Source organism: Phoxinus phoxinus, assembly GCF_949152265.1.
Source record: "Phoxinus phoxinus genome assembly, chromosome: 2".
Classification (NCBI taxonomy): Eukaryota; Metazoa; Chordata; class Actinopteri; order Cypriniformes; family Leuciscidae; genus Phoxinus; species Phoxinus phoxinus.
The window spans coordinates 45,162,588-45,186,104 of NC_136877.1; the positions used below are offsets into that span (position 1 = coordinate 45,162,588).

General features: G+C 38.1%; 1 protein-coding gene across 2 annotated transcripts in view; it reads right to left on the minus strand.

Moving 5' to 3' along the window:
- Window positions 1-23,517, minus strand: part of rgs12a (regulator of G protein signaling 12a) — a 51,771-nt gene that overhangs the window by 10,496 nt on the left and 17,758 nt on the right. For both annotated transcript variants that reach the window (XM_079585235.1, XM_079585234.1), the window contains exons 4-8: window positions 3,270-3,288; window positions 1,437-1,606; window positions 1,146-1,238; window positions 797-940; window positions 525-707 (exon numbers count right to left, since the gene is read on the minus strand). In XM_079585235.1, the coding sequence (XP_079441361.1) occupies window positions 525-707; window positions 797-940; window positions 1,146-1,238; window positions 1,437-1,606; window positions 3,270-3,288 (609 nt within the window). The remainder of the gene's footprint in view (window positions 1-524; window positions 708-796; window positions 941-1,145; window positions 1,239-1,436; window positions 1,607-3,269; window positions 3,289-23,517) is intronic.

The following is a 23,517-nucleotide window of genomic DNA, read 5'->3' on the forward strand; positions in this document are numbered from 1 at the left end:
CTTCTGATCTTTGTTTGGTGATTCCCCGGAGGTTGGAGATGTTCAATCTTTCTCACTCGTTGTGACAACTAACCTCTGCCACTCACACACCACAAATGAGTCAAAGTAGTCGGAGCAACTTTTCTCTATTTACGTATATTACGAGACAGGCGAGTGACATATGTACGGTATGCAATTTTCCACAAAAACCATCCTGCCGAGTCTAAAATATAAACACTTACCAAAGTGAATCAGGGTAAGACAAAAACACGTTTTGGAAGAAGAATTCATAGTTTATTGACTCATTTAAATGTAGTTAATTAAGGACAAAAAAAAATATTAATATGAATTATTAATATTAATAGTTTTATGGATGTTTTATTATTTCATATTATTTTATTATATATATTTTTTTTATGATGTAGTGATGCATTAACACAGCAAAGGGTAATGTTGCTTGGCATCCGTAGACAACAAATAAAAATAGTTTTTCACATTACTCACAAACCTTCCTTGAGTTATTGTTGCTGTAGTGAGATCAGTACCTTTTTAGGTGTGGAGAATGTGGAACGGTCAGAGTTCAAGCTGTGCTTGGAGGGGGCGGGACTACATGGGATTGGGCAGGGGTCAGGGAGAGGTCGGCCCTCTACATCAGCCATCATACACTCCTGATAGAGAGTGGACTTCAGGAACCGAGCATAACTGTCCATCTTCATCAGGTTAAAGATCTGCAGGGACGAGTCAAGGTTTAATGAAGGTTATTATTGATTGCCAAACAATGACAACTGTGTGAGTTTATTCATGTGTGCACATCGACCTGCAGCTGTGGCTGTTTGAACATGTTAGGCTGTGGAGCCGTCAGGACGTCGTCAGCAAGTTGAGCTTGACTATCGATGTTCACCGGCATAGTAGCTTTACTTGAGAGGAAACGATTGTAGATCTCTTTGGCCTTCTGGGACAGCTGATAAACATTAAAAAAAATGATTTAAATAAGATAAAAACCTATTGACCTGTATGCTCATAAGTGTGAGTAACGGAAGACAGAACTTTCATTTTTGGGTGAAATATCACTTTAAGGGTCTGTGAGGATTTCAACAGAGGCTGAAGGAGAAAGATGATTAAATATGTATCACTGAGGGAAACGTGTATGTGTTGCAGATGATTACCTGGTTTTTCTCATGTTCTGGAACTTGGCTAAAGCATTCACAGGCCTGCCAGAATAAGATGTTTTCCTCACTAAACTCCTTCTTTAGAAACTCCTGCAGGAACATATAACAGTACATTTGGATCTAAACTACTATCCTGTGACATTAATACATTTCTACTTTATGATATGGTGTCAACAAATGAATCAACACAAACTATCAATCTGATATACACAAAGGCAAACTCACTGGCCATAAAAAATATATTTAGTTGACAATAACCACATGTCTAAGACAAACTGCAGTACTTACAGAAAAATAGCGGACACCCACAGGATCTTGGAGCAACCGCTCAAAGCTGATGGCCCATGATGCAACACGGCGCTCTGAGAAGCGACAATGGTTGTTGACGCTAGGCAGACTACCGTTACTTTCCAAACTGCTCACGCTGCCGCAGTCATGGCGCTTGACTCCACTGCGCTCTGGACCAGGCAAAAAGTAAATATCAAAGTCGAGATGATTTAGGATGAGATTCTTGAAACTGTTCTGGTCTGGATCACAAAAATAAAATCGCTTCTCTGTTCTGAGGTGTCTTTAACACTGAGGCATGAGGAAAGGAGTGGGAATGGTTTTAAATGTTAAGATGTTCTACACACAGCATGCCGATAACAACATGCGTAATTTCAGTCACTAGCGTTAACAGTGGAATTGAAAATAATTACTGTTTTCAAACAGGTTTCCTTCAGTCTGACATTGCTTAGTCAAACATGGTGTCACTCAAAATTCACACCATTGGTTGAGCCAGTGTTATGAGAGTAATGTTGAAAATACCACAGAGCCAGTGTTTACACATTCTGGGCAAATCAATGTTACTTTTAGTTAGAATGTATTTTAACATCAGAAAAATGACACATTTTACCTTCAAAAAAGGCATGTGTGAGTGCTTTACTTGCTTGCAAATCACAAAAATACAATTCATTCTGTTTTGTATCTTTGTCACAAACAGTTGCGGTCTATCATGTGTAATATGATTAGTTAGACAAGTCCAGACAAACCTCAAAACATTCTCGCTGTCATAACTTCCCTCAGGCAAATCAGAGGAAACATTTTTTGACAGTTTTTTTTTTTAGTTTAATTGACACTTTTTGCTCCTGAGATGCCCAAAAAGTTTCTCTAAGCACTTCAACCTGAACCAAAATCTTTAAGTGTAACTTTCTACTCAAGACTTGTTTTAAGGGTGTATAAAGAGGATATATTAAAGATTTAATATTCTATATTGACAACAAAATAAATAACTCGCCTACAGTGCGTAACTCAATAAGATGGAAGTAAATAGATCATAAAATACACACAACTGTTCAAAAGTTCAGGGTTTGCACAATTTTTGTAATGCTTTTGAAAGAAGTCTCTTATGCTCACCACAAGGTTGCATTCATTTGATCAAAAAGGCATTAAAACCTTAATATTGTGAAATATTATTACAATTTAAAATAACTGGTTTCTATTGTAATATATTCTATTGAATTTTCAGCATCATTACTCATTGCAACATTAGTATTCAGTGTCACATGATCCTTCAGAAATCATTCTAATATGATTATTTGCTGCTCGAGAAACATTTCTTATTATGATCAATGTTGAAATCAGTTGTGCTGCTTTTTTCAGGATTCTTTGATAAATAGAAAGTGCAAAAGAACCAAATTTATTCATTTATTTTTATTATGTATGTCTTTACATGATTAATTGAATGCACCCTTGCTGAATAAAAGTGTTAATTATTCCTAAAATATATAGCTCAACAATTTTACACAATTGCAACAGATTACTTCAATTACACAATCAAATCTGTAATTCATCAATATATATATTTAATATTATATATTTTTCTAAAAAGTGAGGTTTGTTGCTTAATTTCTTGCTTAAATTATGATCTTGTACTTCTCTTGTACCGTTTTTCTTGCATCTCTTCATAGACAAATCAACACTTATACCACACAAATAAAATGTAATGGATCGCACATTAAATAACAGTGCTTTGAGTCTAAAATATTTATTATAATAGCAATCTCCACTTAAACCCAACTGACAGCAGAGTTCACAACTTCCTGAGTTGTTTTTGAGAAAGGGTTTAAACAGAGTACTCACCTCCATCTGACGCAGCCGACTGAAAGAGAAGAAAAAAAGACATGAATGAGCTATTGCCATCCTGACTTCGGTGGGGCAGAGGAGGAGAAAAAGAGGAGAGAGGTAAAGTTACTGAGCTGGAGAAAATGCCTGCAGACATCTCAGCAGCCTCTCTCATCTTAACTGAATGTGCGTGAGAAATGTGTTTGTTGAGGGGAGGGCTTTGACATATGGTCATTGATGTAGTTGTGTGTAGTAACACGCAGCTGTTCACACCTCTGCTCTGGCTACCGCCCCCACACACACACACACCAAATGACCTGACACTTGCATAGACCATAACATTAACACAAAGCTTTAGTCAAGTTTTTCAGGTCATAAAATGCTCCTGCTTCTCTTGAGCATGAAATGAATGAATGAGATTAAGAATGGATAATGAATATCCAGGTCCCAGGTACATATCCACATAATAACTTCTCTGCCTATTCATTTACATTAGAATAACGTCTAACAGAGGTGTGTGTGTGTGCGTTGGTAGGCTGGGAGCAAAGCACATGGACAAACACACATCATGTTTGTTCAGTGGGAGGAAGTGTAACGGAATGAGGGCAGTTATTGGGACAGCAGAAGGACACACAAAGAAACAGAGACTTTTGTGAGGAGAATACAAAATGAGATTTTACAAAATAATGTAAAGGCGGGAGATAGAAGTTCTTTGTTGGCACATAATAAAACGATGGAATCAGATTCGTGAGTCACAGAACGTCTGGACAATGTTTACTGAGTGATATCATGCATGAACTTGCACTATTCTATCAGGTGCCGTTTATCTAAACGGATTTGTTGTGTCGAGGGTGTTCATTTCAGCCGTAGGCACTTTTCATTGTGTGCACTGGTAAACTAATGCCAAACTAACACCCGTCCAAAAAATATTTCAGGAACAGTAATGCAGTTATAATGCAAGTCAATACAAGTAATTTAAGCCATATGGTTAATACTTTTAAGTAATAGGCTAGTCTTCTAGGAAGATGAAATTATGCATATACATAAATTATATATTAATAAGTAGATATATAATATTTGACATAAATAACGTTAGGAAGCAAATGTACTCACTAGTCTAATATTAACATGTATAAAAATAAATAAATAAAAGCTTAACTTGTATCGAATCCATTTTTTCTGGTTTTTATTGGCATTTAGCTGCATTAAAGCCACACAATATGAATAAGAGCATTCATATCAGTCTGTAATGGCAAAGAGTTAAAATCAGAAATGGCACATTCCAGTCCCAGTATGTCACTATTATCAAATCTGAGCTCACCATGACTAACGGAGAGCTATTTATATGCTAATAAAAGACAAGGATTCTGAGAATGGAGAACGGCTAAAGGCGGATACATATGAAAAACACTTTAATCATTGGGGTTCATGTGAAGGGCATCATTCTGTTATCTTACAAATGGTTTTGACCAGTGACACATGAAGTGCTAAGCATAAATACCTTTGTGATGATCTAAGAAAAAAAGAGAAGAATAAGGACATGAAGTGCTTCCAATCACTTCTTTCAAAACATTTGCGAAATAAAAATGAATTAATTAGGTTCATATTTATTCATTTTCACTAGATTTATTAGATGTAGCCTATATTATGTTGCTATGGAGTTGCTCTGGATGTTTGTTAGCTTACGCTCCCAAGTAGTCACGCCACCTTTATTTATACAGCGCTTTATACAATACAGATTGTTTCAAAACAGCTTTACAGTGATAATCAGGGGGGAAAAAGCTCTCTCTGGAGAGAACAGTCATCATCCAGCTCAGTTCAGTTCTCATCCAAGTCAATAATATTGCCGAAAATGAAAAAAGCTAGGGTAGGCAATTTTGCCAGGGCTAGCAATAGTAAGTTAGCTTTGAAAGCATGAGATCCCACCCCTCATTCGGAGCGTCTCCAAAGTCACGCCTCCTCCAAAATACATGAACACACACAGCCAGAGCAGAGTCTGCAAAGCATTAAATTGCCTGGCCTCAAATCACATAACAATTAAAATAATAATGAACGTAAACAAAGTTTTTTTGGGGGGGTTCAGGAGGAACTGTAAATGGTGACTGCCGGCCAGACGAATGGACATGGTGTGGTTTAATTAAGTCAGATTGTGGATTGATATCATTCAAAATATTAAGTAACATGTAAAAAGTAACCGAAAAAAAAAGAGAGAGAGAGAGAACCAACCCCAAAGTCTAAATAGCTATGTTTCCATCCACCTATTTTTAAGCGTATTTTGGGATATCGCATAAAAAACGGTGGACTGAAACGTCAAAATAGTAAATACACATACAGTAAAGTCTAAAAATGTGCATAAAAAACATGCGCATAAATTTAGATGGAAACACATTTACCGAATAAATTCCTCGATGCGCATTAAAAAAGACATGTAACTGCAATAACTCGCCTAACCAGCGGGCCGAACTTGTTGCACAGCATCTGAAATGTTTTGATTGTCCTGAAATGCCTAAGCAAAGTCTGTTGTCAAAGTGGTTCAGAATGGTTCCCTCCCACAACTGTCTAACACGACTGCGTTCCCAAACACCAGGCATCTGCCTCCGAAAGCAAGATAACTTCGCGTTTCATCTGCGTGCTCTGAGACGCAAGTAATTTATTATATGCGAAATTATTATATTTGGGGGCAGTTGGTGAGAGAGTAGGACTTGCAACCCGCCTTTTTTACTATTGTTTGCAGTGGCTTCTCCCACTCCAGCAACTTTCATTTTTCTCAGTGATATTTAGTGACGATTTTGTCTCTTCGGCTCACTGGATGGAAACCGTGCTTTATTCTCAAATGTTTAATGCGATATTCCAATTTTGCGCATATGTTAAATTCACAACTTTGGATGGAAAACATGATATTCTACATTACATTCCAAGTGAAATCCCTATTCCCCAGATGGCTTGTTTCCCTTATTCAATGTTTTATTTATTTTTTGTCCACTTTATTATCTGTCAGCCATCACCAGAAAATCACACGTTTAGAAAAGTAATAGCACAGCTTTCCTCGACAATCTGCATGGTTCGAGCTATCGTTCATCTCTATAGCATAAACAGTGCAGGACAAGTTATACACCACCAAAGTTAAATACCTATAGTTTGAGATATATTTAAAATCCTAATCCTTAAGAGCAATAGATGGTTTGCTTAGTGAGAACAACTAACAATATACAAACAGTGCATTCTATAAACATAAACATATGAAAACACTGCTTAAGCCTTGTCTGCAATGTAGGCCTTTTTTCCATCACATCCCAGTCCAAGAATGCTCTTAACACAGTGTACAGACGCAAGAGGGATGGCCTTCAAAAACCACAAGCCTCCAGGCCACTTCAAAGCGTAAATGTGTCTTAAAATGGTGAGTTGCTCAGGCCGGCTTATGCTCCACTCTGAACAACTCAAACTAGAGTTCACTAATAAGATTCATGAGTCCGAGTCCTTCACTGTAACAATCTCAATCCAAGACCCACTGATAAAGACGTTCTCCAATAAAGTCCTACCAAACCCACTGATGTAAACCTCACTCCTTATAAGACCAGAAGCAGACCCTTCTATGCTTCTAATTGTAGTGAGGGATGAAGTTAGTAATGGGAAACAGAGAGAGAAAAGACAGAGAAGGGAAGAAAATAAGAAGCTGAAACGCTGTAGGCTGGTTACCATTCGTTTTGTGCCACCACCCTGGTGTATTTGGTCAGAAACACTATGGCAACAATTCATCTCAGACCACAGACTGTGAGGCCACCAATGACACGCGTCTCAGGCAGAGGTGCTCTATATATAACACACGGTCCCATGAGCAAACGTGTTATTAGACGGGGGGTTCGCAGCAGCAGGATCTGGTAGGCGTACAGCGTGGCAGGGTTCAAGGGTGCCTTACAGACATCTGGTTGTTGTGACCAGCTGTGTGAATGAGTGACATTTTTTTATTTGTGAACCAATCAGATGCCTTGGAACTTATGAGAAGTAAAACCAGAGAACTGTATTTATGGAATCCAAGAGGAAATAATGAGGTAACTTCTGTGTTTAGAAGAAAACACGTTTGAGCCTGTTCACTAGAATAGGACAGGGAAATTTCAATGCATGTCATCGAACCATAATTAGGCTCATTTTCATTTTCAATCTGTGTCTGTATATCTAAAAAATTTCTGAAGAAAATGTGAGTGGTTTCCTGATGCTAAGATATTGGAGGTGGCACTGTGTGGTCGCTAGGGTGTTTTTGTAGTCTTATGTGTACTCAATTTATCACTCTGTAGAATTTACCCTAGATATCTCTCCTTAGAGTCTATGGGAACGTTTTTTAGGTTTGATCATCAACTTGCTATAAACGGTACAATTGCTTAGAAAAGTAAAAATAATAGTATAATAACTAATATTATTAAGCAAAAACAACATTGCACCCCACTGACTCAATGTATAGACCAAAAAAAAACATGAAGGTGAGTAGATGACAGAATTTTCAGTAAGTATCAGCAATAGTTATGCCTTATGATGTTAAATAGACATGGCACCTGTGCATTTTCAGGCCACACATAGTGTTCCTTAGACCCTGTTTAGTGCATTTTCGTTTTAAAACACATAACTTTTGCTACAGATACGTCTGGCTTCCACACTACTGCAGAGTCTTCGACCCTCAAAAACGGAGACTTTTGGAAACGCTGCTGACCCCGTTTTAGTTTGAAAACTCAGAGACTTTTGAAAACAAAGATATGACTGCCCATATTCGCTCCCTGATTGGGTCTTATGGATCTTTGTGTATCCTTCCCTGATTCGTCAAGCCCCTATCATATGACCATTATGCCACCGGAACACGAAAATAACAGACCAGCTTCCACAACCGTGTAAACAATAGCATGGAGACGGAACTGCAAGCTTGGCTGACTTGCCATTGTGCAGTTAAACTCTGCATTTCTGCCTACATGCGCAAGAGGCAAGCTGGCAACTGTTTACACTTGTACGCGCATGCCCAGTGTGCATGAATGGTCATGTGACATGCCATGCGTTTTCATTCGCGTAGTGTGGACGAACGGAGACCTTTACTGAAACACAGTGGAAACGGCAGTATGGACGAGGATCATTTTTATTTTTAAAAAGCAGCGTTAAATGAAAAACGCACTAGTGTTGGCATAGCCTTAATCTCCCTTACAATCACAAATGACTTTCTTCTGATGTCTTTGCACACCTGCTATATTCCCTTCTTCTTGTGAATCTTCACACCTCCATTGAGGTTACGAAAGCAACCTTAGCCACAACTACATGTGTGGCAAAAGCTGCCGATACTTGCTTCGTTTATATTTCCACATTCTAGGCTACGTAAGGTGACGACTTGCCCTTTTAAACTCTAAGAAATAAAACTGGATTCTCTTAGTTTGAGTTTTTTTTTTTTACACTACCTATGTGCTGTCAAAAAAGATCTTTCTTCTCATTCAAGATGATCTGCGAATTCAAACAAACATATTCTAGCTTCTTCTGTTGACATTTGTTGATAAGGAAGACAAAACCCATAGCCAGAGCTCTAGGCTACAGCTAAAAACACCGTTACAAAAGTAGACCAGTTGGTCTAAACAAAATGTCTTGGCTTGTCATAGCATGTTTAAACTGAAGTTACACATGATATTCTGACAAATCACAAAGAGCAACAACCACAGGCGAGAATACATTTAAAAAAATATTCAATAAATGTAATTAAGTTGGAGAATTAAATGAATTTTTTTTGAATAATATGAAATGAAAGTGAGGGGTTCAAACTTAACTTGCACCACCACCATGCAACATTTCCATGTGCACAGCAGTTTGCTTCTCTGATGGAACCACTCTACTTTGATATACCTTTAAAATAGCAATATTATTACATAATTCCATTACATATATTTTCCAATATGTGCCCTTTTACCAAACACTGCCTACTGATATTTATTACTTACAGATTTTGCTTTTTTTTTTTTTCAAATCTGGACTTTGTACCATCGGGACTGCATTAATAATTTTTGTTTGTTATAACCGATGCAAATGATTTAAATAAGCTTCTGTTTTACAAATGTACCATCATTTAAAGCAATTAAATTAAGTTGTGACAAAATGTTCAACAACGGTGTTGTAACTCTTAACTGAATTGAAACTAAAGTAAAGTGAGGACAGACGTCCGGACACACAACTGTGGAAACATCAGAGTGTGAAACGACTGAGTCTCAAGTCCAGAGACTCCCTGCCACAGCTGCTCGGTGTGGGAGTGCAGGAATGAAATAAAACAGCTAATGAGTAAAGCAGCTGGTCTCACCGAGCCCGATCATTTGGCACAAAAAACAAACAAAAACGATCTAAACCGGAGAAAAAACTGTAGCGCAAACTCACCACTCTTGGGGGACGCTTTTTCCTGAAAGAAAGTCTCCTAATGAGACTCATAGTCAGGAGGCTTCTTTTCTTTGTCTGTGATTTTGGGTTCATTACTGCGACTGCATGTGTGGGTGATTGAATGCACTGTTTGTGTGAATACCTGAAGATCTCCACCCAGGATCAGATAGCGACACAAAAAGTCTTGTCGGTACATGTTCAGTCACCCCCAACATATGACAATACGCTACAGACTAACTGAACTCTTCTACTGTAGTCATCATAACCTGTCACACACAATTTATATTACTGATACTTCCTCAAACTCTAACTGATCAGCACTGTGATCAACATATTCCCTGTCTTCATTTTTGCATAGGTTTGTTTTTTGGTTTAGTGATTTTTTTTTTTTTTTTTTTTTTGGTTTAGTTCATTTTCATCCTTTAAACAAAGAATGTCCCTTAAAATAATATTTCATTATTAGATCATTGATTTCGGTTGTACTATTGACTAAAATATTGTTTTTAATTTGTAATTTTTTTGTTTATGAAATTAAAAATAAGTGATAACAATTATCAAAATAATAAGACACAATAATAAATAAAAAATTATAAATATGAGTATTTTTCACTATAAATAAACGTTTTAAGTTTCACTATAAATAAACAAAGTTGTAAGTTTCTGAAATAAATCATTAAAATTAAGTGTATAAATATAAGCATTCTTTTTATTCAAACATGACGAAAATGTGAAAAACAAATATATATATATATATATATATATATATATATATATATATATATATATATATATATATATATATATATATAAAACAATGTCAGATATTAACGATGCATGTTTAAAGGATAATTCCGGTATTTAACACCTTGGGCCCTATTTTAACGATCTGAAACGCAAGTGTCAAAGTGCAAAGCGCAAGTAACTTTGTGGGCGGATCCCGGCGCTGTTGCTATTTTCCCAGCGGGATAAATGACTCTTGCGCCCGACGCAAATCTAAAAGAGGTAGGTCTGAAGTAGCTTCATTATTCATAGGTGTGGTTTGGGCGTAACGTGAAATAAACCAATCAGAGCGTCCTCTCACATTCCCTTTAAGAGCAGGCGCGCTTGTTTCATGGCGGATTTCTATTATAACGGCGGATTTGCCAGCGCGCGCCAGGAGCGGTTCACAGCCGAGGAAACCGACGTTCTCGTCAGGACTGTAAAACACAGAGAAGTGACATTGGGGATGATGGGAGAAACCCACCCAAATTAGCTTCGGTTAAACAGGCGTATAGTAAATGTGTAGCCTAATCTAGATTTTTTTATTTTTTTTATCTAGATAGATCTTTTTCACATCTTCGGACACAACAATGATTTCCCTTGTGTGTTAATATTTTTCCTTGTAATAATGTATGATTTGCAAAAATGAAAACTGCTGCATCTGTTTATATTAGAGAATCAAAGTGGATGCGCGTTAACATTATGGCCAAGCACGCGCCCTTAAAATACCATATCACTAACGCGCAAAGCGCCACTGTCTTTAGACTGTTTTTTTCCTGGTCAATGGCGCAATTGCTTTCTAAAACTGGAAAATAGCACCATGGAAGTTTTGCGCCGGAACACGCCTCCTCTTTGCGCTGAACCGCCCCCGCGAGCGCAAGTTCATTTCCTAATTTACCGACGTGCGTCTGTGGAGGGAAAAGTCCGCTGTGCGCGGGTGCAAAATAGGAATGATACATGCGTCGGTGTACAAAGTCAATTGCGCTGGGTGCAAGATAGGGCCCCTTGAGTCTATATTGTAGTTTGTTTTGGATGAACAAGAGTGGTGGACAACATTTTTTTGACAATGGTTCCTCTCTCAAGTTTTTGACTATAATTGAATTGGCCATGGACCCATTTAACATTGGAGTCAATGGGCATGTCCGAAAATGTCATTAAAACAGCCAATAATGTTCGTTTACAAAACTGTTAAACTCACCGAGTGGTTAGTGATGTTAGTTGATGATTATAAACAATATATCGTCGCAATATATGATTCCAATCCGTTTATTTTGCTATAGTGGAACTATTTTTTCAGACACTTCACAACCGTGTAACTTCGGCTCAATATTTGAATCTGAAGCGTTAGCACACTCCCGACCACTTGATGGTGATAACCGATGTTTATGTCTCGCGGGACACTCACGGTCACAGTCGAGTTCAACTTCATATTGCACTGGTCAGTGGTCACGTCTTTCAATATTTTCAAGGTTTTGTTTGTTTATTTCGCTGACTCTCCCGGAGCACAGTTGCTCTGCTCGCTAGCCTTATGAGAAACGGAAGCGAGCAAAAAGACTACATCGACCAAATGTAAACAGCCCCCTTTCCGTTTCCGGTAGCGCATTTATATTAACGAGCACTCAGTCCTTCAACAGAATTCAATGGGATTTTACAAAATGACGAATAAAACACGACAGAAACTGTATTTCGCAACACTTTTTGTTTCTGGAACATCAACTAACATCACAAAACTAATGTTAAAGGTTGTTTTAATGACATTTTCGGACATGCCCATTGACTCCAATGTTAAATGGGTCCATGGCCAATTCTTTTATAGTCAAAAACTCGAGAGAGGAACCATTGTCAAAAAAATGTTGTCCACCACTCTTGTTCATCCAAAACAAACTACAATATAGACTCAAGGTGTTAAATACCGGAATTATCCTTTAAGAAGAAAAATGTAAAAAGAATTCATTCAAATGCACCATGTATTTGTGAGATATATCAATGGGGGTTTTCACACCAGTGGAACGCTTTCATAGTTCCTATAACTATGATGAGAACTGCAAGATTTGAGTTATAGAAATGCCTTTAGGGGGACTAAATTAGCCCTTACTTCAGAGGTGGGTCTAACCCAGCACAATAGGAAACTCCAAGTGATGTAAGTGAACGTTGATTGGCCGCATGGAACACATGCCATACGAAACACCAGCACCGTGTAAACACAAAAACACAGTTCACACATATACTTACTCTACGAACATGGAAAACAGCGATAGATGGACTGACGCTGAAGCCCTTCTCAACCGTTACGCTACGAAGTTGTTGACATTGTTGAATGCCACGCTTACATGACGTCGCTGGTGGCCGGCTTACGTCACTTCACAGTTCCTACTGGCGGTGAGAACTCAACCACGAAAATGTGCCTAGCGGAAAATTTAGTTCTCAGGGGACTGTCCTGGTGAAAGCCCCTATTGCCTTTTTTGCATATTGGCTTCATTTCCATTGATTAAATCTTGGTCAATAAACATTTTCATCAGCAGTCCTTTTGATGAAATGCAGCATATTTATTTGCATTTCATATGTGATTATTTAAAGAAGTGCTTATAGATAAATTTAGACATTTTTATTTCTCTTAGCACTGGGCATGATGGGTGGGCCTTTCCCAGACTGAAGCTGCCAGGGAAGGGTGATTATATTATATGCTATTTTTCTTTTTCATTTTGGTTTCAAACCAACTCTCAACTGGATTCTGTGGTAGGAAAAAATAGAGTTTGCCAGCCCTATAGGCTGGGCTGGTGTGTAAGTTTCTGAGTGAGAATACACTGTGAGCTCATGAATGTGTGTATGCGGGTTGGGTGTGTATGTATGAGAGATAAAGTAGGAGATGAGAATAAATGTATGAGAGATAAAGAGGGCTTTAGATTTACAATATTAGTTTCCGCTTATTCTCAGTCAGTGACTCCAGATTAAGGAAGTATCCGTTCTGTTGGGTGAGCAGGCTTGATCTGACTTTATAAACTGACCGATGAACACACTCCTACTTCTGCTTAAACTAAGTTTAGTTTAAGCTGCGGCCCAGAGCAAATTCTATTCTGAATTGTAAACTCATTTTCAAGGAGGAAAAACAAATCTCTTCCGCTTATCTCTGGCAGACAACAAACTGCCTGAAAATAACATCAGAGACTTCCTTTGAGCCCGACGGAGGAAGGGAAAGCCTGATAAGATGGTTTGCTCAAAATGTGTCTACTTCAAGTGTTCATTATACTAGCTGCCAGTATTCATTGATTTTTAAGTCCAGAAAATGTCAAATAAAGAAAAAACACTATGGTTTGCCATTCACCTAATCAGAAGCAGTAACTTCTCAATGAAACAACATGATTACAGTGAAGGTGAAAATCAAAACCAGACGCAAAATGGAAACCACAAAATATTTTTTACCAAGGCCATGTATTCTCTTCCCAACCATAAAACGAACCACAGCAATATTTTAACCGCTGACTTTGAATACATTGCCTGTGGAAGACCGTCCTTGTAATCATCAGGACAAAATGCAAAAAATCACACTGTTCTGGGTCTTATGAGGAACAATGACTGGATCGTCTCCATGTGTAAATAATACCACATTCACTTAAGAGGTCACAACCGGAGGACTGAGCGTAGGAATGTTTGGCCTCTGGACAGAACATCCAACAAAACAAAGCACTACAATACAGTGCAATATCTAACCTGAGATCTATAGTTACAGCATCCTTCTCCTTTTTATTGATGCTTTTATGCATCATCTACTATGGGCTGTGTGAATGGTGTTAAAGTTTCTAAACCAGGTTTTGTAGAAACTGCTTTTGTGAATCAGTGAAAGTGAATCCTGTGTTACACTCAGCTTTTTTGACATATAAAGGTCATTGTGCTGTAAAAATATCCTGTAAGTTTTAGAACTCCAAACTGCCTTGTGAGTCCAAAAACAGCTTTTATTGAAACCAAGCTCAGAAAACGACTCGTTTCAGATTTTGTCACATTATTACATCATAGGCGAGGAAAGACCGTCTCTGCAGAAGAAAATCAACGCCCGCTTCTACACCGTTGCCTCTTTAGCTCTGCTAACTGATTTGCGCATGTCATGTAAGAGTAAATAAAAGACAGAAACAAACACAGGATTGCTCCAGCAACAAAACCATAGAGATGCATCTGAAGATTACAAGACGTTGAGCAGTGCCAAGTTGTGGAAAAACAGTCTTTGCATTGCCATCCTTGTAATCCTATCATTAAAGGGATAGTTCGCCCAAAAATGTAAATTATGTCAGTAATTACTCACCCTCATGTTGTTCCAACCCCATAAGACTTTCGATCCTCTTCGAAACACAAATTAAGATATTTTTGATGAAATCTGAGAGCTGGCTCACTCCTTCATAGACTTCTAGGTAATCGATATCATGTGTGTGATGCGTGTGATGCTGGCCAATAGTGAGCCTACGTTCTGATGTACAACCCAGAAGCGCTGCGCTGTTACACTACGTGAACTCACCCAGGCCCACACAGAAGAAGATGAATACTAGTTGAATAAAGTCGTTCTTTTTGGGGGGTTTTGCGTACAAAAAGTATTCTTGTCACTTGATAAATTTAAAGTTGAGCCACTGTAGTTAGTTGGACTATTTTAACGATGTCTTTACTAACTTTTCTGGGATGGCAGATATCGATTACCTAGAAGCCTATGAATGAGTGTCCCAGCTCTCAGATTTCATCAAAAATGTCTTAATTTGTGTTCCGAAGATGAGTTCCGAAGATGATCGAAAGTCTTACGGGTTGGAACAACATGAGTGTGAGTAATTACTGACAGAATTTTCATTTTTGGGTGAACTATCCCTTTAAGAAAGCGTGGATGAAGTCCCAGTCAGATCGCATCAGTAAGACACAATTTGTTTCTTTGAAATCTGAAAATATTTACACTGCCACATTTGCATCTGTGATTTGCACAGGATAAACATCTCTCCACTCCTTTGTGTAAGGGTAAGTCCTGGAGAAAAAGCATCCATCATCATCTAAGCTTAACCCATGACCCCACCCAAAAACACTTTCAAACGTTCTCTCCTTCCTCCCTCTCTTTGTACCGAACCAGCAGTCTTTCGAACTGAAACCTAACTCTCATAATTATATGCGGGTAGATCTCTTTCCTGACAAATATAGTTCCCTGTGACCAAGTGTATACCCACCAACTGCTTTCAAAGCAATCGTGGAGTATTGGAAGGAGACAACCTGTTATATGACCGAGGCAGGCAGGCATGGGAATAAAAGAAAGAGTTTAAGGAACATATGGAGGTTCTTCACTTAAAAAAAAAAAAGGTCAGGGAGGGACTGAATAAGTTATTGATTTACATTACAGGTTTTTATATATATTAGTTATTAGGTCTGCACTACAAGCGCAAGACCAAAACCTAGTGAGCTGCCTATCTAGACAGCATTTTAAAGGAGAACTCTGGGCAATTTTTAAGTTAATCTTATTATACCTTTGTGAGTACTGTCTCTATAGGGAAAAAAAAACGAACCGGATTGGTGCTTGCAACACGGAGCTGCTACCGCTAATGCCCAGAGCTCCCACTCAGCTAAAACGGCAGTTATTCATAAAGAGTGTTTTTGTGCCTCTTAACAGACACAAAATGCAATTAAAATGTCTGTCCAACATAAACAGGGTCCTTACATGACAACAAGATGTGTTTAGCAACTTAGCCATTGTTTAAATTCACCTAAATAGTGTTTTAGACGGCTAGCTGTAGTCTCGCGCTGAAGTCCCGTGGGAACTCCCGTTGTAGCCGGGAAAAGCTAAATAGAATTGTGCAGGTGGAGGAGCGTTGTGTGTGTGTAGAGTGATGATCGGAGTTGCTCACAAATAAAGAAGAAATGGTTCGTAACGTAACTATGGAGAATATAGAAGATTTTGAACACATGGAAGAGGCTTTTGAGTTTGATGGTCGTCCTTATTTATTCGAACCCGAGTATACAGACGAAGAACTAGGCTCGCACTTTTCAGTCAACAATACCTTTTCCCGGCTACAACGGGAGTTCCCACGGGACTTCAGCGTGAGACTACAGCTAGCTGTCTAAAACACTATTTAGGTGAATTTAAACAATGGCTAAGTTGCTGAACGCATCTTGTTGTCATGTAAGGACCCTGTTCATGTTGGACAGACATTTTAATGGCATTTTGTGTCTGTTAAGAGGCACAAAAACACTCTTTATGAATATGCCCCCATAAGCTGAGTGGGAGCTCTGGGCATTAGCGGTAGCAGCTCCGTGTTGCAAGCACCAATCCGGTTCGCTTTTTTTTTCTATAGACAGTACTCACAAAGGTATAACGATCAAGATGAACTTAAAAATTGCCCGGAGTTCTCCTTTAAGGAGTTCCATATTTAGGTATGCCGGCTTCTAAGATCAATTCAACTTAAATTTGAATCAGATAAAACATTTTTTTACTAGTTTTTTTGAGTGGATATTAAAACAGAATAACTTATATCCATGGTCCATGTCAGCAGAGGCAGCTCTAAGGTTACTTTTATAAAGTGCTGATTTGAAAAGGTTAATAATGAGGGGTAATAAGCTGCTGTAAATTACTGCTAAATGGCTCAAACAGGAAAAACAGAGCTGAGCTAAACAGAGAAAATTAGCCCCCTGGCTGCGTCCAAAACAAAAAAAGAAAGGCAAGGCAAGCATAAGAAAATCTGTGTTCAACCCACATCAAACAAAACCCAACCTTTAACCAGAACCAGAGCAGAGCTTCTTTCATCTTAATAAGTCAATGTCTTAAAACAATTAGTCACTAATGAGCAACAATGGTGCATGTCCATTTCAGCCAGACACTCCTCAAAAGCTTTCATGCGATTATTTATTGTGTTACACCCTGTCTACACCGGACACAATGCAACTATGGACATTCTCGGTGTAGACTGTGTTATTGTCAGATGCACCAGCTCGCGGGTGAAGGAGAAGTCTGTAGAGCAGCAGGTGGACACAGTGAATGCAGACGGAGGTGAGCAGGGTGCTGGCCTTGGCGTTCAATTCACACAGAAAATAATCATTTTTTCCATACACGTGCCTAAACACACTATTTATTCATCGCACAGTCTATCTGTGCAGTGGATCTCAACCAGGGGCCCATAGGGGGCCTCATTAAACTTCCAAAAGTTCCACAGGATGACTTTAATTAGTAAATAGATTATTATTAATATATTAACAAACACAATCCAACTTGTAATGTCATGTCTTGTAGGCTATATAGACCAACTGCTTTTTATTTCTTCCCCTTCCACACAGGAAGGGGATGACAATAAAAACCACTTGACTTGATCTAAATTAAAATGCATTTTAATTGAATTTAAAACGGATTTCCCCATTCGCATAGAATTATAATGATTATTTAAACTTTATAGTTAGAGTTATCTTTATAGTTTTCATCCTTGGTGTGAACGGCCCTTTTAAGCAAAATCAGGTCAAAGGAAACATTTCTGTTGGACAGAGGAATAATCACATAGCCTGTGGTTTTGGGTTACCAACCAGACCTGGGAGCACAGGGAGGCCACGCATCTAGAGAAAGAAAACATCGCCCTTTAGCAGAACAGGTGGCCTCTGCTCAAAGAATCAGAAATGCAACTGTCAAAGCACATGGAATAAGGACAAATACTAGCAAATCATCCAAGAAGAATGAATATCAAGTGCTGACTTGTGTCAAAGGATAGGACATGTTTTGCCTTATCTGGAAGTACATCTTTGAATGTTAAGTCATGATGGTGACCTCATGGATAATTGTTATATCTAGTAAACACGTGAAAATTAAAGAAAGAACAACAAGTAAAGCAATGGTATTTACATAGGTAGCCTATTACACAATGTGTTTTGCAAAGACATCAAGGAGTGTGAATGTGAATACACTTGGAGAAGTGTTGACAGACCGCTTTAGGCTATATTTAACATAGCAGTTTCAGTGTAGAAGACCAACCAAGAGGAACAAGAGGAAAGTCCAGCTGAGAAATCCTGCATTGATGTCATCCGTTTCAAGTATGGTTTACTTAAAGTTTACGAAGATTTCACCAAACATTTCAGGGAGTTACTCCACATTGGCAAAAACATTACAATGCGAGACCACACGCACAAATGAAACACTTTGGAGAATGAATTTCTAACAAATATCTATTCTAAATATATATATAGAACAATCCGTATGCATTGAGTCTTATCCAAAACAGATGCAGTGACTTCAGGAGGGAACTTACAGTAGAGTGAAGAGTCAATGTTGGCTCCATTCGTAAGTATTGTTAGTCCTCAGGGCTCCTGTAGACACCCAGTGTAAATAAGCATGTCCATTCAGCCGCACGCTCTGTGAGTTCACAGGATGAAGCCGAAGTGAATGTGTCTATCTTCCGAGTTCCAGCTCTGTCCCTTGCATTCAGACTGTCTGACTTTCCCTTCTGCGCTCTGTCCCTTTTCCCTCCTCCCGCTTCAGACAGATTCCTCCTCCCACTAACTCCGCTAGCAATAAATCCTCACTCTCTCAGACCTACCGAAAACAACTGTGATGTCATGGTGATTTGAGAGGGAACTCAAAATGTTTGAGTTTATGATATGAGGCATGTTGTCTTTTTCACTTGCATAACGTTTTCTTAAGAGTTCTTATGACCTATAAGGAACGCTCGGATAAAGTGTTTGACAGATAGGAATGTTCAAGGTGAGTTGTGTGTGTGTGAAAAGAGTCAGATCAGTTTTTGAAATCAAGCAGGAATACAGTGAATTGAATTGAATTGAATTACTACGAGTAGAACTAGACACTCCTCTCTGGGATTCTCATTAGTTAATAGTGGGCTGAGGAAAAAGTTTCTAAATTTGAACTTTTTAAACTTTTTTGTCACATTATGGAGCATCACTTTCGCAAACCTTTGCGATTCCATCAGTGTATTTGCAGCGGTCGCTGACGTCACCACTAAACTGTCAGTAAAGGTGCAGTCACATTAGCGAAATGTGACATTTTCATGTGGCAAAAAAAGTTATATTCTCTATCATCAAAAATTCTAAATTCCTAATTGCATGGATTCCTATTGAAATGACCGGATTTGAATCATTTACCGAACAACAGCACATGTAAACGTACCTTAAAACTGGCACGCAACATGCTAAAAGAAATTTCCTTGCATAAAAAAACCCCCCTTTTGTTTAGAGTGTTGCGTCAGCAAATCAAGAAAAAAAATTCTTAACATAAATTACCACATAGACTCACTCTTATATACTAGCTACCAATAGCACACACCACACATTTTACAACATGTAATGTAATGAGTGCATTAATTGAGCAACAAAGTATGTTTTCACATACCCATCCTCAACCTAAGCACAAGCTTCAGCACAATGGTAACATCAAAAACTAACATAAAATCTTCTAAAATCTCACATAACAGAGCTTTCCACTTTCACATTTTTCCCCAAAAAACATAAAATTACATAACTAGCCTAGTCATTTCAAAATTTAGCTACTCTCCCAATCCACTCACACCCAAAGCAAGCTAGGAACTAGAAATCCACTGCTCATTTAAATGCAACACAAATTTATAAGTAAAGTAAACTTCTATTAAAAACATTTCAGTGGATTGGAAAACAATTATAAGTTAGATTGTGTTGCAATGGCTTATTTTAAATAGGCTACTCTTTTTTTAAGGTGCGGGGGCTACCAACAGGGGCTAAATAATTTTCTTTAAAAGAAACCTTAACCCCTTGGATGTCTCACATCAGGGGCGTACAAACTCGGTCCTGGGGGGGTCACTGTCTTGCAGAGTTTAGCTCCAACTTGCCTCAAAACAAGTTGCCAGGGAGTTTCTAGTATGCCTAGACATTAATTAGCTGATTCAGGTGTGTTTAATTGGGGTTGGAGCTGAACTATGCAGGACAGTGGCTCTCCAGGAGCAGGATCGGACACACCTGTCTCACATTGTAAAGACTCTGCAAATATGATCCTGTCTCACTTAAGAAAGGAAGGTTCAATATGAACACTGAAACTACAATTGTCCTATCAGTCACTCATATAGGTGGAACTATATTCTTTAAGCTATTTATCTGTTAATAGCTTTTTGGAAGAGAAATTGTCAGACATCAGTACTGGATGGATTTTCTGCAATATTACAATTCTTCCATCATAGATATGATACAAACACAGCTGTTGTAAATCGGCTGTAAATCCCAATTCCTTGGGAAATAAATCTATCATGTGCTATAAAACTATCAACAGCAGCAACATACAATTGTGTCGCATTTGATCATAGTTTTTATGACAAAGTCCTAACTGGTACCATTTCATTGTCCATCCTCCACTGCTGCTCTATACTAAGTAGTGCGCAATACATTTAAATTTATGCATTTGGCAGACACTTTTATCCAAAGCGACTTACATTGCATTTCAAGGTACACGTTTTTTTTTTACATTCTTATCAGTGGTTTGTTTCCCTGGGAATCAAACCCATGACCTTGGCATTGCAAGCGCCAATGCTCTACAGTTTGAGCTACAGGAAAGCATACTGTATAGCAAGAGTTTGACAAACTGGTCTACAACACAAATGCTTTGTTTGTGCAGGACTCTACAACACACTTTATCAGTCAATAGAGGCAGTGACAGTATCATGCTGTCGTGTACTGGAAGCAGCATCAAGACTAGAGCTGCCTAAATACTCTACAGCTTAGCTTACAGAAACATAGCTTGATCATCTCACCGTGTGTTTGCTGCTACGACCTCCGTCTATTGACTAACCAATAACAATGCAACATGAAATGGCGTATTGATCAATGCAACATGCTGCTAAAACTTCAAACTACTTACCTCAAACTCCATTTGCAAAATTGGCATGCCAAGTTGGCCTCTTTTCCCTAGCCATGATGACCATATTCTCCACTTTCGCTTCCTCCTTTTTTTTCAGTGCACATAAAAACCTCAATTGCCAAAGTGCGATTCATCTTACTTTATTTGTTTACCACCAGCGCATGCTGATGACGTTTAATTCTTCTATACTAACTTGCGTCATAGCCTACGATTCAATAGGTGTCATCATCATCATACCGTCTACATACACCCAAGTTTATTAGATCCATGTCGAGCAGTGTGATTTGTATTGTAATGATCTTAAAAGATTGCCGAAATCCAATTTAGGCATTAGTGCTAAGAGAAATGCTGTCTGAGGGGTGGACGCTGTCCAAACTCCCATTTACTTCATAAAACAGACTTTCATGGTGTTCTAATCTAAAGTGTACTGTGGTATACTTCCTCCTTTGCTGATATCAGGTACAGATCTCTGACTGAGAGTTGCATGCATCAAACAGTGAATTTGCATAAGTGTCCAGAACAGATTGCAAAAGCAAAGTTACAATCCATCAATGAGTGAAATTAGATTGAACAACAGAAAAAAAAATTAAACTGCAATCATATGGTCACTGTCAATGTTATGATATTTCGACTATGTCAAAGCCAAATTTTGTGACATAAAAAAAAACAGGAGTTTGTTGCAGCTCCTTTAGTTTAGCACAAAACTGCTGAGTACATTGCTGAAATGAACTGAACGGCCTTTCATTTAGATGTTATCTAGCAACAAAAAAAACATGCTTAGACCAAGCATTTTCCAACCAAACAAGCCTCTCCGTTTCACATCCCCTCCCTCTCGCTCTTGTTCTCCTGGTGAGCACCAGAATGACTGATGTTCTCATAACCACACTTTCCAGTCTGCCTGACCACCAGAGGGGCATTAGGTCCGTGAAAAAGTCTGCCTCAAGTTCCAGGAAAAGCCAAAGGGAAATCCTACTCCTCTCAGATTCCACACTTGGAGAGGTGACAAACCTATTCCAGCTTCAAACCTCAAGAAATTTGCTAGTTAAAATTCACATGACTCCATTAGTGTGCACAAAATAATATTTAAAGGTATGAAATGTACTCATTAGTCTCAGTCTACTGAGTACATAGCCTAGTACTCAACCTCGCAACAGTTCCCCCAAAAACCAAAATTAGCCATCATGCTCGCCCTTTTGTCATTCCGAACCGGTATGTTGTTATTTTCCACAAATAAATGAGAAAAACACCAAAAAGGCACCACAGAAGTAGTTAATTTGACTTGTACCCTAGTAAAGTTCAAAACTTTGGGGTTAGTAAGATAAAAAAAAATAAAAGAAATTAATGCTTTTATTCAACAAGGAAGCATGAAATTCATCAAAAGTGACAGTAAAGATATTGTATGATGTTAAACAATTATTTCAAATAAATGCCGAACTGTCTAGTCATCAAAGAATTCTGGAAAAAAAAAATGGTTTGCCTAGTTTACACACAAAAATATTAAGCAGATTTCAACATCGATAATAATAAAAAACTGGTTCTTGAGCAGAAAATAAGCATATTAGAATGGTTTCTAAAAGATCATGTGACACTGAAGACTGTAGAAATGATGTTGAAAATTTAGCTTTGCATGATCTCAGGAAAAAAATACATTTTAAAACCTATTTAAACAGAAACCAGTTATTTTAAATTGTAATAATATGTCAAAATATTACCATTTTATTGTATTTTTGTTCAAGTAAATGCAGCATTGATGAGCATTTACTTCTTTCAAAGACATTAAAAAATCTTACCGACACCAAACTTTTGAACAGTGTATTACTTATTCCCACTGCATTTCTTCCTAGTTTTCTAAGGCCATATGATAGTTTTATTTGGCAAACAGACAGAAATTTAAAAGGTAAAAAATTTCCACTGTTGCCTTTAAATTAAATATTAAAATTAAGGTAGTGACTAGTGACAGATGGGAAGAGGGGATCTTCGGTGAATAATAATTTAGGCTTTGTTCATCACAAAAAGCTGCTGCATGACTTCAGAATCTTTAATTAGTTAACAATAATAATAATAATGTACGGTAGTGAGGGTTGAAGCTCAAAGTAATGTGTGATTTCAGTCTGCCCAGCTATATAAAGGGTTCTTTACATTTGAGAGAGGATACTAATGGTACCACGATCACTGTCATGCAGTGTGCCAAGTGCTTATAATAGTTTCATGGTTATCCTTGTCTATTGAAAACAGAAAAAACATGATTGTTATTGAGAATAATAGAGCATTACAAAGGCTACTCTGCGTATTTAG